General features: G+C 28.3%; 6 protein-coding genes across 8 annotated transcripts in view; 2 read left to right on the top strand and 4 right to left on the bottom strand.

Annotated features, from left to right (window-relative positions):
• LOC111417432 (chromosome bows) overlaps window positions 1-16420 on the bottom strand; it is a 142738-nt gene that overhangs the window by 31478 nt on the left and 94840 nt on the right. The gene's annotated exons all lie outside the window — the stretch shown is intronic.
• On the bottom strand, window positions 460-1328 carry LOC111421781 (death-associated protein 1). Its single transcript, XM_023054968.2, has 2 exons — window positions 974-1328; window positions 460-903 (listed from the first exon to the last, which is right to left on the bottom strand). The coding sequence occupies exons 1-2, from the start codon at window positions 1026-1028 to the stop codon at window positions 662-664; spliced, it is 297 nt and encodes a 98-aa protein (XP_022910736.1). The 5' UTR covers window positions 1029-1328; the 3' UTR covers window positions 460-661.
• LOC111421782 (26S proteasome non-ATPase regulatory subunit 9) lies at window positions 1413-2344 on the bottom strand. The gene is made up of 4 exons (XM_023054969.2): window positions 2164-2344; window positions 2010-2109; window positions 1763-1956; window positions 1413-1707 (listed from the first exon to the last, which is right to left on the bottom strand). Exons 1-4 carry the CDS (start codon window positions 2257-2259, stop codon window positions 1495-1497), a joined length of 603 nt encoding a protein of 200 aa, XP_022910737.1. The 5' UTR covers window positions 2260-2344; the 3' UTR covers window positions 1413-1494.
• LOC111421798 (biogenesis of lysosomal organelles complex 1 subunit pallidin) lies at window positions 7196-8028 on the top strand. 2 transcript variants are annotated; one of them, XR_002707244.2, is made up of 4 exons: window positions 7196-7305; window positions 7356-7463; window positions 7522-7785; window positions 7842-8028. XR_002707244.2 is itself a non-coding variant. In XM_023054991.2 (4 exons), the coding sequence occupies exons 1-4, from the start codon at window positions 7286-7288 to the stop codon at window positions 7905-7907; spliced, it is 369 nt and encodes a 122-aa protein (XP_022910759.1). In that variant the 5' UTR covers window positions 7196-7285; the 3' UTR covers window positions 7908-8028. The 2 variants fall into 2 exon arrangements, 1 of the variants encoding a protein (XP_022910759.1); XM_023054991.2 differs by having other exon boundaries at window positions 7522-7696.
• LOC111421799 (DGAT1/2-independent enzyme synthesizing storage lipids) lies at window positions 7963-16266 on the bottom strand. Of its 2 annotated transcripts, XM_023054992.2 has the most exons (6): window positions 15954-16257; window positions 15627-15863; window positions 8873-9040; window positions 8627-8817; window positions 8366-8569; window positions 7963-8313 (listed from the first exon to the last, which is right to left on the bottom strand). In XM_023054992.2, the coding sequence occupies exons 1-6, from the start codon at window positions 16000-16002 to the stop codon at window positions 8191-8193; spliced, it is 972 nt and encodes a 323-aa protein (XP_022910760.1). In that variant the 5' UTR covers window positions 16003-16257; the 3' UTR covers window positions 7963-8190. The 2 variants fall into 2 exon arrangements, with proteins under 2 accessions (XP_022910760.1, XP_071053832.1); XM_071197731.1 differs by having other exon boundaries at window positions 15627-16266.
• Window positions 9863-16420, top strand: part of LOC111417434 (mediator complex subunit 8) — a 30951-nt gene continuing 24393 nt past the window's right edge. Inside the window, exon 1 of the mRNA XM_071197732.1 lies at window positions 9863-10136. The gene's annotated coding sequence lies outside the window, so the exon portion shown is untranslated. The remainder of the gene's footprint in view (window positions 10137-16420) is intronic.

Here is a 16420-nt window from a genome sequence, read left to right as displayed (position 1 = left end):
TCAATTCAAGGTTATCTCTCAACAATTTTACTGTAAAATCTTTATCTTTAGAAAAATAAACATTTCAATTCAATTCTTTTATTGTTAGAAATGTAGATAATAAATTAATTTTAATAATGGATATTTTGATGTAACCATGGTAACAGTTTTGATGTCAAAATTGTCAAATAATAAACAAGGTGATTTTAACACGTTAGGAAAATGTCTAAAATAAAAAAAGATTTTGATGATAAATCTTTATTTAGTAATCTACAAAAAGCTATTGAAGATGATAAATTGTATTGGATAAGGAACGACGCGAAGATTCGAGCTTGTTACACGTCTCAAAACTATGATGAATTTAAAGAAACTGTAGCGGCTGCACACTTATGTCCGTTGAGTAAAGAAGATAAGAGAAAAAAATACATGGGTACTTGGAATAAAATGATAAGCAAGGAAAATAATGACAAATAGCGCATGTTATTTTTTGTTAAATAACAAGTTTTATTAAAATTCTAATAAATGCATACATGGTTTGTTTTTTTTAGCAAAAATTGATTTTCCTGGTTTTTATAATCCCTTATACCCTCAGCAAACAAAAGAAAAATAATCATATATTTTAATGAATAATAAAAAATAAATTTTTAAATTGCAAGACTTATCCCCTTTTATATCAACTCAACTATTTCCTTGGTTGTTGGATATTTATAATAGGTTTAGAAGCATGTTGCGCTGGTGGTTTATCCTTATGAAAACTTTGCACAGCCTCAGTAGGAAAATCGGCGTTTCCCCTTGGAATAGCACCAGAAATTGTTGTTACCTTGGGTGGACTTCCAGAGACCTTTAACCCGGTAATATCTTCTGAAAATCCCGTCTGATCCTTATGAGTTTTATGTTGAGTAATTCGCATACCCCCCGCTTTAACTGCGCATTAACAAAAACAATCAAAAATAACCGACCTTTGTCAATGTTTATTTACACCATATGTTCTCACCTGCTGGAGGATGACCCGCTTTTAGTTCGGATTCACTCTTGCCCGGACTTGACATGTTTTTGACAATGGTATCGCACTTAGTAACAGGGCTTAAGTAGTCTTATTCGTTTCAACCTCAAATTGCCACGTTCAGCAAAATTCCGGCGACGGAATTATGTACCACGTTTACGTGTGACCTTTCACAACACAACACACGACGAACACTGCTACGTGCTGCGTACCGCGGATCCAATATTATCTACAAAAAGTTTATACTACTTTAATAAAACCTAAGATAAATTTAGAGAGTGTTTTTGTTCTATTTTAAACAACAATATTTTATTATTGCGTATTATTTGCAAACGTTGCGACATCAGTTTTGCAATTTTAAGAAATTATTTGTCTAGTTTAAGTATTGCAAACATAGATGTCAGGAAAATATGTAAAGAAATCTGTAAAATATATTTTTAAGTATTTATTTATAGCAAATCATGTTTATAAACAAAACAAAGCTGTGATTAACATTTAAATTATTTTTATCCTTAAATACGAACAATGGTGCATCCTAATAAACCTTGTCCAGCCCAAAGTTTAGGTAATAACTGCGTCACAATGAATCTATCTCCACGTTTTAGTTTTATTCTCAATTGATGACCCTCCGAATGACGTACAACGTTTGCAATATCCGTAATGTTTGTGAAATTCGTCGAATTTATTGATCCAAATTCAACAACAAAATCATCTACTTGCAACCCCTAAAATAAATATTTTTAATAAACATAAATTTTAAATTAAAGACAAAAAATTTACAGCAATATCTGCTGGTGATCCATCAGAAACTGTAGTAACTTTAGCAAAAGGGGTCCTATGTTGTTCTATAGCAGCTACATTATGTTGCCCTTGTTCTACTTCACGTGACGGTGTACCATTTTGAGCACTACTATAATAACCGTGTAACCCTTGCTCAATTTGTTTCATAATGGCTTTATGATCATTTTGTAAACCTAATAAAGACTTACTTAAAAAAATTAGTTATGCAAGGTTTATATTAACTTACAAATTATTTGGTGCCTTGCATGTCTTACTTGGTAAATGTCAATATTATTCAAAGGGAATCCTTCAGTATCAACCAAAGGATCACTCATTCCAACACCATTCTAAAAACAATTTAATTTATAGATTTGTTGTAATAAAAAAACAGTATTTTATACCTTCGTTAAAATAGATGTTAATTCTTGTATTTCCGATTCGATTTTATCTTTTTGTTGCATCAATTTTAGAACATCTTCACGAATTTCTTGACTCATCTTAATAGTTTTATGTGACTGGCAAGTTTTTGAAAACCAAACGTAAACATAACCTATTTTTTTGACAGTTGACAACGTTGAGTTATTTTGAGGCTTATTTATATGTATTATTTATCAATTTTTAATTTAATAATAATTAATTGAAATATTATAAATTCTGGTTTTTAATTTAATTAAAAAACTAAAATATATTAAATACTTTTATAGAAAACCTTAAAATTATAATTGGAAAAGTATCGCGTGAAATAAGCCTTTAATTTATTATCGTGATTATCGTTGACAGCCGATAACATAGAAGATTAATTTACCGATTTTCAAAATTTTAACAAAGCATTATGAAACACATCGTATTTAAAATCGATACAATTGCGACAAAAATTGTACCTTATGGGAATACCCTACTTATTTTGCATAAAAGTATATACCAACGGTATGGCAATGTCGCGCGAGCAACGTTTCCAGATTGTTGGTATATACAGTACGTGTCATAAGTAAAACCCTTGCCAAATTTGAAAACGCGTCAAAGTGCAAGAGAGCAATAATGTTAACAATAAAATTTGCTACAACTTTTACTGTAAAAGTTTTTTTGTAAGACGCTGCGATTCCCAAGTATTAGTTTTAATAACTTAGAAAAGCTACAGGTTCATCACATTTTCATATTTTCGTATCTATCACGATATTGACGCATCTAATAGCAAAAGTGCAAGAGAGCAATAATGTTAACAATAAAATTTGCTACAACTTTTGTTCTAAAAGTTTTTTTATAACATGCTCCGATTCCCCGAGTGTTATCTTTAATAACTTGAAAAAGCAACAAATTCGTCAAATTTTCATATTTTCGTAATTTTCTCGATATTGACGCATTTAAGAGCTAAAGTGCAAGAGAGCAATATTGTTAACAATAAAATTTGCTACAACTTTTGTGCTAAAAGTTTTTTTGTAATATGCTGCGATTCCTAAGGCTTACCTTTAATCACTTGAAAAAGCAACAAAATTCATCAAATTTTCAAATTTTCGTATCTATCTCCATATTGACGTATCTAAGAGTAAAAGTGCAAGAGAGCAATATTGTTAACAATAAAATTTGCAATAATTTTTGTTGTAAAAGTTTTCTTATAGCAAGCTCCGATTCCCAAGCGTTACCTTTAATAACTTGAAAGAGCTACAGATTCATAAAATTTTCATATTTTCGTATTTATCACGATATTGACGCATCTAATAGCAAAAGTGCAAGAGAGCAATAATGTTAACAATAAAATTTGCTACAACTTTTGTTCAAAAAGTTTTTTTATAACATGCTCCGATTCCCGAGTGTTACTTTTAATAACTTGAAAGAGCAACAAATTCATACAATTTTCATATTTTCGTATAATTCTCGATATTGACGCATCTAAGAGCAAAACTGCAAGAGAGCAATACTGTTAAGAATAAAATTTGCTACAACTTTTGTTCTAAAAGTTCTTTTGTAACATGCTTCGATTCCTAAGCGTTACCTTTAATAACTTGAAAAAGCAATAAATTCATCAAATTTTCAAATTTTCATATTTTCGTATGTATCTCAATATTGACGCATCTAAGAGCAAAAGTGCAAGAGAGCAATTTCTTAATAATAAAATTTGCTACAACTTTTATTGTAAAAGTCTTTTTGTAACATGCTGCGATTTCTAAGGGTTACCTTTAATCACTTGAAAAAGTAACAAAATTCATCAAATTTTCATATTTTCGTATCTATCTCCATATTGACGTATCTAAGAGCAAAAGGGCAAGAGAGCAATATTGTTAACAATAAAATTTGCAACAATTTTTGTTATGAAAGATTTCTTATAGCATGCTCCGATTCCCAAGTGTTACCTTTAATAACTTCAAAGAGCAACAAATTCATCAAATTTTTATATTTTCGCATCTACCTCGATATTGACGCATCTAAGAGCAAAAGTGCAAGAGAGTAATATTGTTAACAATACAATTTGCAACAATTTTTGTTATAAAAGTGTTCTTATAGCAAGCTCCGATTCCCAAGCGTTACCTTTAATAACTTGAAAGAGCTACAAATTCATAAAATTTTCATATTTTCGTATTTATCACGATATTGACGCATCTAATAGCAAAAGTGCAAGAGAGCAATAATGTTAACAATAAAATTTGCTACAACTTTTGTTCAAAAAGTTTTTTTATAACATGCTCCGATTCCCGAGTGTTACTTTTAATAACTTTGAAAGAGCAACAAATTCATACAATTTTCATATTTTCGTATAATTCTCGATATTGACGCATCTAAGAGCAAAAGTGCAAGAGAGCAATACTGTTAAGAATAAAATTTGCTACAACTTTTGTTCTAAAAGTTCTTTTGTAACATGCTTCGATTCCTAAGCGTTGCCTTTAATAACTTGAAAAAGCAATAAATTCATTAAATTTTCATATTTTCGTATGTATCTCAATATTGACGCATCTAAGAGCAAAAGTGCCAGAGAGCAATTTCTTAATAATAAAATTTGCTACAACTTTTATTGTAAAAGTCTTTTTGTAACATGCTGCGATTTCTAAGGGTTACCTTTAATCACTTGAAAAAGTAACAAAATTCATCAAATTTTCATATTTTCGTATCTATCTCCATATTGACGTATCTAAGAGCAAAAGTGCAAGAGAGCAATATTGTTAACAATAAAATTTGCAACAATTTTTGTTATGAAAGATTTCTTATAGCATGCTCCGATTCCCAAGTGTTACCTTTAATAACTTCAAAGAGCAACAAATTCATCAAATTTTTATATTTTCGCATCTACCTCGATATTGACGCATCTAAGAGCAAAAGTGCAAGAGAGTAATATTGTTAACAATACAATTTGCAACAATTTTTGTTATAAAAGTGTTCTTATAGCAAGCTCCGATTCCCAAGCGTTACCTTTAATAACTTGAAAGAGCTACAAATTCATAAAATTTTCATATATTCGTATCTATCACGATATTGACGCATCTAATAGCAAAAGTGCAAGAGAGCAATAATGTTAACAATAAAATTTGCTACAACTTTTGTTCAAAAAGTTTTTTTATAACATGCTCCGATTCCCGAGTGTTACTTTTAATAACTTTGAAAGAGCAACAAATTCATACAATTTTTATATTTTCGTATAATTCTCGATATTGACGCATCTAAGAGCAAAAGTGCAAGAGAGCAATATTGTTAACAATAAAATTTGCAATAATTTTTGTTATAAAAGATTTCTTATAGCAAGCTCCGATTCCCAAGCGTTACCTTTTATAACTTGAAAGAGCTACAGATTCATCAAATTTTCATATTTTCGTATCTAACACGATATTGACGCATCTAATAGTAAAAGTGTAAGAGAGCAATACTGTTAAGAATAAAATTTGCTACAACTTTTGTTCTAAAAGTTCTTTTGTAACATGCTTCGATTGCCAAGTGTTAGCTTTGATAACTTGAAAAAGCAACAAATTCATCAAATTTTTCATATTTTCGTACTTTTCTCGATATTGACGTATCTAAGAGCAAAAGTGCAAGAGAGCAATATTGTTAACAATAAAATTTGCAATAATTTTTGTTATAAAAGATTTCTTATAGCAAGCTCCGATTCCCAAGCGTTACCTTTAATAACTTGAAAAAGCTACAGATTCATCAAATTTTCATATTTTCGTATCTATCACGATATTAACGCATCTAATAGCAAAAGTGCAAGAGAGCAATAATGTTAACAATAAAATTTGCTACAACTTTTGTTCTAAAAGTTCTTTTGTAACATGCTTCGATTCCTAAGCGTTACCTTTAATAACTTGAAAAAGCAATAAATTCATCAAATTTTCATATTTTTGTATCTATCTCAATATTGACGCATCTGAGAGCAAAAGTGCAAGAGAGCAATATTGTTAACAATAAAATTTGCAATAATTTTTGTTATAAAAGATTTCTTATAGCAAGCTCCGATTCCCAAGCGTTACCTTTAATAACTTGAAAGAGCTACAGATTCATCAAATTTTCATATTTTCGTATCTATCACGATATTGACGCATCTAATAGCAAAAGTGCAAGAGAGCAATCATGTTAACAATAAAATTTGCTACAATTTTTGTTCTAAAAGTTTTCTTATAGCAAGCTCCGATTGTCAAGTGTTACCTTTAATAACTTGAAAGAGCAACAAATTCATAAAATTTTCATATTTTCGTATATTTCTCGATATTGACGCATCTAATAGCAAAAGTGCAACAGAGCAATAATATTAATAATAAAATTTGCTACAACTTTTATTGTAAAAGTTTTTTTGTAACACGCTCCGATTCCCAAGCGTTATCTTTAATAATTTGACTCATCTAAGAGCAAAAGTGTAGGATAGCAATATTGTTAAGAATAAAATTTGCTACAACTTTTATTTTGAAAGTTTTTCGTAACATCCTCCAATTCCAAAGTGCTACCATTAACAACTTGCCAATAGGTTCGATCCCGAAAAACAATAATTTTAATCAAGGTAACTTTGTGAGGGTCTTCAGGTGTACGCGATTTTTTAAAAATACATCCTCCAGTGTGTAACTCATAACTTATATACACGATATATTATCCTGAAGCGATTTTTCTAATAAAAATTTTTCGAAATGGTTATAACCATTGTTTATAATATATACTGATATAAATACAGTGTATTAATTAATTATCGTACTCGACCTCATCATTGCAAGTACGCAACCAAATACGCAAATCGCGTATTTCAATACCTATACTGTGATATTGGTTGCATACATGCAATGATGACGTCGGGTACGGTAATTAATTAACACACTGTATATTTAAACAATCGTTATAATAACCGCACGGGAACCGTATAATGTTTTGATGCGGAGGATATGGGACATCTGTATATGTATATAAATTCATTTATAAACTTTGTATTTAAACCTACCGATTTTTTACCATTGATTCTACCAACATTTGGTCGGCATAGGTTGGCAACGCTGTTGACAGCTGATAAAATAAGGTTATGTTGTGAAAATTATAAATTATATTGCAGAATTGAAAGAAATGTCTCAATTTGAAGAACCGTATGTGTTTATTATATTTTATTGCGGATTATTTTATTGTTATCTTGCAGAATACCATATCCCTACGATGATGATGTAGGCGATTTATTAGCTCATGGAACATTGAAATTGTTTGTACCCCCTGTAACAGAAACTAAAAAACAACTCTCCGACCTTAGGTACTCTTTTTATTAATTAAAACTTCAAATTGTAAAATATAACATCTTAATCTTTAAGGGTAAAGCAAGCAATATTAACAGAACAGATGCATAACGAAAATTTGAAACTATCTTGGTCACAAAATCAAATTGAATTGCAAGAAATGTTTGATTTAATGAGAATGTATTATGGAAAATTGGTCAATATCAAAAAGCAAATGAGGAGTATTCACGAAAGGAGTTCTAAATTAAAGGTATTTTTAAAAACAATTTATTCATTAAATATATGCTGAATAATTGTTTTCTCATGTACTTGCTTTATTCCTTTGATATGCATTATAAGGTTAAGTAAACACATTTATTTAAATTTTCCATTGTGTAAATTTTATTCCTTTTCAGAAACGCGCTGTGAGGTTGCAAAATCATGTTGAAAAAGATAATTATATTAAAATGCAAGGACGATAAATTTTTTTTAAGTCAAAATTTCATTAATTAATTAAGAGATTAAGGTGAAGGTTACTTGTAAAAATAAAAAGTTTTTATTCTGTATAAAATATATATATTTACAAAAAAAATCACTAAATTACTTTATTATTTACATATTTAACATAACCTCAAACCAACAAAATATACACAATTTATTTTTTTACTGTACTTATGGTAAAAGAAACTTAATAAAGTAGTTTTGGAATGAAAAATTAAAATGTTAAAAAAGTGTTAAATGGAATTATTTCATTACGTACTTTGTTCATTTGTGTTTAACTAAATCATTTTTAAGCCTAAGATAAGGAATCCTATCCAGCAATGCATGTGTAATACTACCTGGCAGTCTTTGGTGTTTAATTACTAATTCGTTGATTGCTTGAGCCACCTAAAAAATGATAAAATAAAAAAAAAGAATAGGATGTTTTACAACAAAGTACTTTAGCTTGTAAATCTTCTGGAGAAAGATTAGGATCATAGGGAATCGGTTTTCCAACGTGCGTAATCATCTTAACAGGAAATCCTCCATAAATTGGGGCAACCGGAATTTTAGTCGCCGCGTATATTTTTAAAAACAATTTTTTACCAAAACTAACCGTTCTGAATGCCTCGCGAACGTTTTCCGTAAACATCGGAATAATTGGCTTAAAAAATTAAGAATTAATTGATAAATTAATGTTTGTGATTTTGGAGGAAATTACAACTTTCGCGTCGATCGCTACTTTTGCAAAACCCAATCTTTTTTTCCACATTAAATTGTAATTATGACTGAATTGTGACTCGTATACACCGCCTGGTGCTATTGCTAATAAATTGCCATCTTTAAGTACAGTGGAACATGTTTGTACAGTTCCTGGTATCACATTCATGCCTTCAGCTATTATTGAAAAACCTTTAATAAATATAATAACGTAATTTTTGATTATATAATATTTAATTTTTATTACCTGGTATTTTAAACAAAAAATAATCTGCTACGGTATGTACTAATCTGTTTTTAAATAATAATACTTTTGTTATAAAATAATATAAATCTATGGGTATTGCTCCATGGTAATAAATAATTAGGCCAGGTTCATTGTTATTTAAATTATCCAAGCCAGTCACTTCATATCCTAAAAAAAATTATAATAAGGGGACCAATATAAATGAGTCAACTATTAAATTATATAATATTGGCCATGTACCAAAAATCTATTATTACACAAAGAATACGATAAATTACTTTTCTAAATTTCAGTTATAAATTTCATACCGGGAATTTCATATAACTCGCAATATATGAATGTTACGAAACTATGCACTTGCACTCTCCCACATAAAATACAATACATAGCTTAATAATACAGGCATTGGATAGTTTTTCAAAGGAAAAGTTTTGCTTGAAAAAAGGTGACATCCTTATGATAATCTTGAGTTTTCGACCGTCTTAAGAGACGTACGGCTAAACCCGAATCTGTTCCCGAACGTTCTGGGTTTTGTGTTAGTTCTAGTGATAGTGCTAGTGTAAAACTAGAACTAACACTAGACCTAGAACTAGAAACATTCTTAGAAACAGCTTTTTAGTTATAGGTCTAGTGTTAGTTCTAGTTTTAGTTCAATATAAATATGCAACATAGTGATATCTTAACTAGCGCTACCTACTACTGTCACTAGAATTAACATTAGATTTAGAACAAGAAACATTCAGACATGTTGCATTTTATGTGGGACAAAGTAGGTAGGTACCAAGGTAGGTACGCCCTGGTTTCTATGGAAATTTATTTTTGTATATTGCATTTTAAGTGAAATTCGCTGTATATTCATATACAGTATACATTCATCATAATATGATGTCTTATTTACTATATTATAGTGAATAAGGAAGAAAACTACAAAGTAATTGTATACTTAATGCTTTTTTTACAGGAATCTTATTCCATATTTTCCCACAAGAGTACATAGTTCCCAAGGTCTATAGAACATAAGGTTACCCAATACCGATTCTCCTCCTCTGAGAGGCAAGGTGGGTCAGTGACGTAGCTGGTTCTATGAACAACACAACACGATGCGAGCTTTAAATATTTTATATAGACTGTACCACAGTATAGGCACGTGTATAGGCTATCTTTTATTCTGACTGTATCGAACCAGTGACGTCAATTTGCGGGGTAATAATCGATACTACAGAGGCATAGGGAATGAGGTAACCTTATGTTCTATAAACCTTGCATAGTTCCTAGGTGACGCAAACCTAACCAATATCTATGCTGTGGCAGGAATATGAAATAGATATTGTTCAAATATATTAAAAAAGTTTGTTCAAAATATCTTTGTTTGAATAAATATTTTAGTATAATGATAGCAGTTCTTTTTCCATAGTATTAAGACCCGTTAGGGAACGAAAATCTTGTTTTGTACCGTTTTAGACATATGGGTTTTGTACGACCACGCACGAATGTCCTATACGTTCTTGAGTATTAACCCGAGAACACTATACCTATGGTAAAGTACAGACACATACACAGGTGTTTCTAAATTGATGCGAAAGATTACAAGGGGTGATTTTTCAGCGAAAATTAAGGTGTGTCGTTCATATAACTTTTTGTTCAAAACCTATTCTCCTCCAAGTTCTAGTCCTCTAAAGTTAAGGGAAAAAATCTGCAAGTTTTCTATGTCTTAACATTTTACAACTAACGAATTGTTACTTTAATAACAATATCTTCAAAACTAAATGATATTTTCAAAAACGGGTTTCATCAGTTAAAAGAGCATGCTTTTCTTTATAAATCAACAAGCTTTGAGAACAAATTCTTAACAATTCGATTTTTCAGAGATTTTTGAAGTTATCCAAAATAACGTAAAAGTTACTAACATTTTTCATCATGCTTAAGAATTAATATCTTAAAAACTAAATGATATTTTCAAAAATTGGTTTTACCAGTTAAAAGGGCATGCTTTTCTTTATAAATCAACAAGCTTTGAGAACAAATTCTTAACAATTCGATTTTTCAGAGATTTTTAAAGTTATCCAAAATAACGTAAAAGTATTAGAATTTGTCATCATATTTAAGAATTAATATCTTCAAAACTAAATGATATTTTCAAAAACGAGTTTCACCAGTTAAAAGAGCGTGCTTTTTTTATAAATCAACAAATGAGAACAAGTTTTTAAGAATTCGATTTTCAAAAATCATTAAAGTTATCTAAAATAACGTAAAAGTTACTAACATTTTTCATCATGTTTAAGAATTAATATCTTAAAAACTAAATGATATTTTCAAAAATTGGTTTCACCAGTTAAAATGATATGCTTTTCTTTATAAATCAACAAACTTTGAGAACAAATTCGTAACAATTCGATTTTTCAGAGATTTTTAAAGTTATCCAAAATAACGTAAAAGTTACTAAAATTTGTCATCATATTTAAGAATTAATATCTTAAAAACTACATGATATTTTCAAATACGGGTTTCACCAGTTAAAAGAGCATGCTTTTCTTTATAAATCAACAAGCTTTGAGAACAAATTCTTAACAATTCGATTTTTCAGCGATTTTTAAAGTTATCCAACATAACGTAAAAGTTACTAAAATTAGTCATCATATTTAAGAAATAATATCTTCAAAACTAAGCGATATTTTCAAAAACGGGCTTCACCAGTTAAAAGAGCATACTTTTCTTTATAAATCAACAAACTTTGAGAACAAATTCTTAACAATTCGATTTTTCAGAGATTTTTAAAATTATCCAAAATAACGTAAAAGTTACTAAAACTTGTCATCATATTTAAGAATTAATATCTTCAAAACTAAACGATATTTTCAAAAACGGGTTTCACCAGTTAAAAGAGCATGCTTTTCTTTATAAATCAACAAATGAGAACGAGTTCTTAAGAATTCGATTTTCAAAAATCATTAAAGTTATCCAAAATAACGTAAAAGTTACTAAAATTTATCATCATATTTAAGAATTAATATCTTCAAAACTAAACGATATCTTCAAAAACGGGTTTCACCAGTTAAAAGAGCATGCTTTTCTTTATAAATCAACAAGCTTTGAGAACAAATTCTTAACAATTCGATTTTTCAGAGATTTTTAAAGTTATCCAAAATAACGTAAAAGTTACTAAAATTTGTTATCATATTTAAGAATTAATATCTTCAAAACTAAGTGATATTTGCAAAAACGGGTTTCACCAGTTAAAAGAGCATACTTTTCTTTATAAATCAACAAACTTTGAGAACAAATTCTTAACAATTCGATTTTTCAGAGATTTTTTAAGTTATCCAAAATAACGTAAAAGTACTAAAATTTGTCATCATATTTAAGAATTAATATCTTCAAAACTAAACGATATTTTCAAAAACGGGTTTCACCAGTTAAAAGAGCATACTTTTCTTTATAAATCAACAAACTTTGAGAACAAATTCTTAACAATTCGATTTTTCTGAGATTTTTAAAGTTATCCAAAATAACGTAAAAGTACTAGAATTTGTCATCATATTTAAGAATTAATATCTTCAAAACTAAATGATATTTGCAAAAACGGGTTGCACCAGTTAAAAGAGCACGCTTTTCTTTATAAATCAACAAATGAGAACAAGTTCTTAAGAATTCGATTTTCAAAAATCATTAAAGTTATCTAAAATAACGTAAAAGTTACTAACATTTTTCATCATATTTGAGAATTAATATCTTCAAAATTAAATGATATTTTCAAAAACGGGTTTCACCAGTTAAAAGAGCATGCTTTTTTTTATAAATCAACAAACTTTGAGAACAAATTCTTAACAATTCGATTTTTCAGAGATTTTTAAAGTTATCCAAAATAACGTAAAAGTTACTAAAATTTGTCATCATATTTAAGAATTAATATCTTCAAAACTAAACGATATTTTCAAAAACGGGTTTCACCAGTTAAAAGAGCATGCTTTTCTTTATAAATCAACAAGCTTTGAGAACAAATTCTTAACAATTCGATTTTTCAAAGATTTTTAAAGTTATCCAAAATAACGTAGAAGTTACTAAAATTTGTCATATCATATTTAAGAATTAATATCTTAAAAACTAAATGATATTTTTAAAAACGGGTTTTACCAGTTAAAAGAGCATACTTTTCTTTATAAATCAACAAACTTTGAGAACAAATTCTTAACAATTCGATTTTTCAAAGATTTTTAAAGTTATCCAAAATAACGTAAAAGTACTAAAATTTGTCATCATATTTAAGAATTAATATCTTCAAAACTAAACGATATTTTCAAAAACGGGTTTTACCAGTTAAAAGAGCATACTTTTCTTTATAAATCAACAAACTTTGAGAACAAATTCTTAACAATTCGATTTTTCAGAGATTTTTAAAGTTATCCAAAATAACGTAAAAGTACTAAAATTTTTCATCATATTTAACAATTAATATCTTCAAAACTAAACGATATTTTCAAAAACGGGTTTCACCAGTTAAAAGAGCATGCTTTTCTTTATAAATCAACAAGCTTTGAGAACAAATTCTTAACAATTCGATTTTTCAAAGATTTTTAAAGTTATCCAAAATAACGTAGAAGTTACTAAAATTTGTCATATCATATTTAAGAATTAATATCTTAAAAACTAAATGATATTTTTAAAAACGGGTTTTACCAGTTAAAAGAGCATACTTTTCTTTATAAATCAACAAACTTTGAGAACAAATTCTTAACAATTCGATTTTTCAGAGATTTTTAAAGTTATCCAAAATAACGTAAAAGTACTAAAATTTGTCATCATATTTAAGAATTAATATCTTCAAAACTAAACGATATTTTCAAAAACGGGTTTTACCAGTTAAAAGAGCATACTTTTCTTTATAAATCAACAAACTTTGAGAACAAATTCTTAACAATTCGATTTTTCAGAGATTTTTAAAGTTATCCAAAATAACGTAAAAGTACTAAAATTTGTCATCATATTTAACAATTAATATCTTAAAAACTAAATGATATTTGCAAAAACGGGTTTCTCCAGTTAAAAGAGCATGCTTTTCTTTATAAATCAACAAACTTTGAGAACAAATTCTTAACAATTCGATTTTTTAGAGATTTTTAAAGTTATCCAAAATAACGTAAAAGTTACTAAAATTTGTCATCATATTTAAGAATTAATATCTTCAAAACTAAACGATATTTTGAAAAGCGGGTTTCACCAGTTAAAAGAGCATACTTTTCTTTATAAATCAACAAACTTTGAGAACAAATTCTTAACAATTCGATTTTTCACGGATTTTTAAAGTTATCCAAAATAACGTAAAAGTTACTAAAATTTGTTATCATATTTAAGAATTTATATCTTCAAAACTACATGATATTTGCAAAAACGGGTTTCACCAGTTAAAAGAGCATGCTTTTCTTTATAAATCAACAAACTTTGAGAACAAATTCTTAACAATTCGATTTTTTAGAGATTTTTAAAGTTATCCAAAATAACGTAAAAGTTACTAAAATTTGTCATCATATTTAAGAATTAATATCTTCAAAACTAAACGATATTTACAAAAACGGGTTTCACCAGTTATAAAAGCATGCTTTCCTTTATAAATCAACATATGAGAACAAGTTCTTAAGAATTCGATTTTCAAAAATCATTAAAGTTATCTAAAATAACGTAAAAGTTTTCGGAACATTTTTCATCATGCTTAAGAATTAATATCTTAAAAACTAAATGATATTTTCAAAAATTGGTTTCACCAGTTAAAAGAGCACACTTTTCTTTATAAATCAAAAAACTTTGAGAATAAATTCTTAACAATTCGATTTTTCAGAGATTTTTAAAGTTATCCAAAATAATGTAAAAGTTATTAAAATTTGTCATCATATTTAAGATTTGTGATCATATCACAAAAAAAAAAGGAATCAATTTAACATAACTTCATTTCTTTGACTAATAATAACCAATCTCTGAATTAATTCACTTGAGCCTGTGTATTAGTTTATTTTTTTTTGTGATCAAACTAACAATTTTAGGAGAAAATGTCAAGAGACAAAAAAGTTGCGTATTGAATCCCTCTATTTCAATGAAGTTTTTAAATACAAAAATGTAGACGCATTACAAACTTCTGATGCAAAGTATTAAGTTATAAAAATCGTCAAAAAGTGCCCTTTTATTAGCAACAGTTATCTACCAAATTTCATTCTTCAAAATTTCTTCATAGTGGATTTATTAAATAAAAACAATTTTTTCCCCTAACTTTAGAGTGCTGTAACTCGGTGGGGAAGGGGTTTGAACAAAAAGTAAACTAAAGTTAACTTTTGCTGAAACATCATTCCTTAAAATTTTTCGCATCAATTTAGAAACACCTGTATATTTGTGGAGAGAGTTCCACTAACATTTATTGATGGAAAATTAAACATTAATCCAAAGATATATTATTATAAGAAAACATATTGGTCATAATTTCAGAATATATAACATTCATAAAACTATAACATTCTATAAAATACATTTAATTAAATGTTGCATTCATCTGATACCATCCAACTAGTACTAAAAAATTAAAACTATATTTAAATTAACCTGGAAAAAAATGATTTGTTTAACTTTATCTATAGCAAACATACCAGATTACATAAGTATCTGTTGAAAGATTGATTACAATCAATAACTTTATCATAAATGACTTGGCAAAAATAAAAACGTGTTAAAAATAATTCTTGGTACTTAAACAAGATTTATCAAAGTTGATTACCATGCCAAATCCATCCATGAGCATCCCAAAGTGCAGCAACAGCTTTTCGTGCAGCACCCCACTTATCTCCCTGTCCAAATGTAGTCCTAACCCTATTCCAATGCCACTTGTACACATAAAGTATTAATGCGGTCGTATAAAGAAGAATGACTATAATTAGAGGTAGCACAAAGGTAATTAGTAGTGGTGTCAAAAGCCATGTTAACCACAACGTGAAATCTATGTCGATGTAGTTGACTAAAAAAAAATAAAATGAAAATGAGTGAATTGATGATGTTGACGAATTTTTTAAGTGATTATTTTGAATTTGGTGGTCAAGTGACTTACCAAGCGTGTCATAGAGGGAATTTTGAATATCCGAAATGTACGAGTCCATTTTCGTACATAATTTCTTTACTTTGATTACACTTTCCGATGAATCGAATTAACACATAATCGACTCGCGAACGTTTTTACCGTTCTTCGTGAACTATACGATTGTTGACACACATTATTTTCTTTACGCCTCTAACCACTCTCAACGAGCGAGCAGCTGCTGCTCGAATGACATCTGTCAGACTGACGCAAAGTATTTATACGCGATTTTGCTATTGTTTTCCATATTAAAGAATAAAATGTATAAATCAGCACTTAATGTAATGAAGTCGCATTTAATAAAGAAAATTTATGTGAAGTGAATCTTTTATTAATAGGATTTAGTAATATTTTGTTATGTAAATAATCGTTAAACAAATATTTAAAATTTAAAAGAATTTAGTTATGAAGCTAAATTCATTCACGTCTTAAAATGTATT

This window comes from Onthophagus taurus, chromosome 7, assembly GCF_036711975.1.
Source record: "Onthophagus taurus isolate NC chromosome 7, IU_Otau_3.0, whole genome shotgun sequence".
Taxonomy (NCBI): domain Eukaryota; kingdom Metazoa; phylum Arthropoda; class Insecta; order Coleoptera; family Scarabaeidae; genus Onthophagus; species Onthophagus taurus.
The sequence above is the reverse complement of the archived record's forward strand: the minus strand, read 5'-3'. Positions and strand labels throughout refer to the sequence as shown.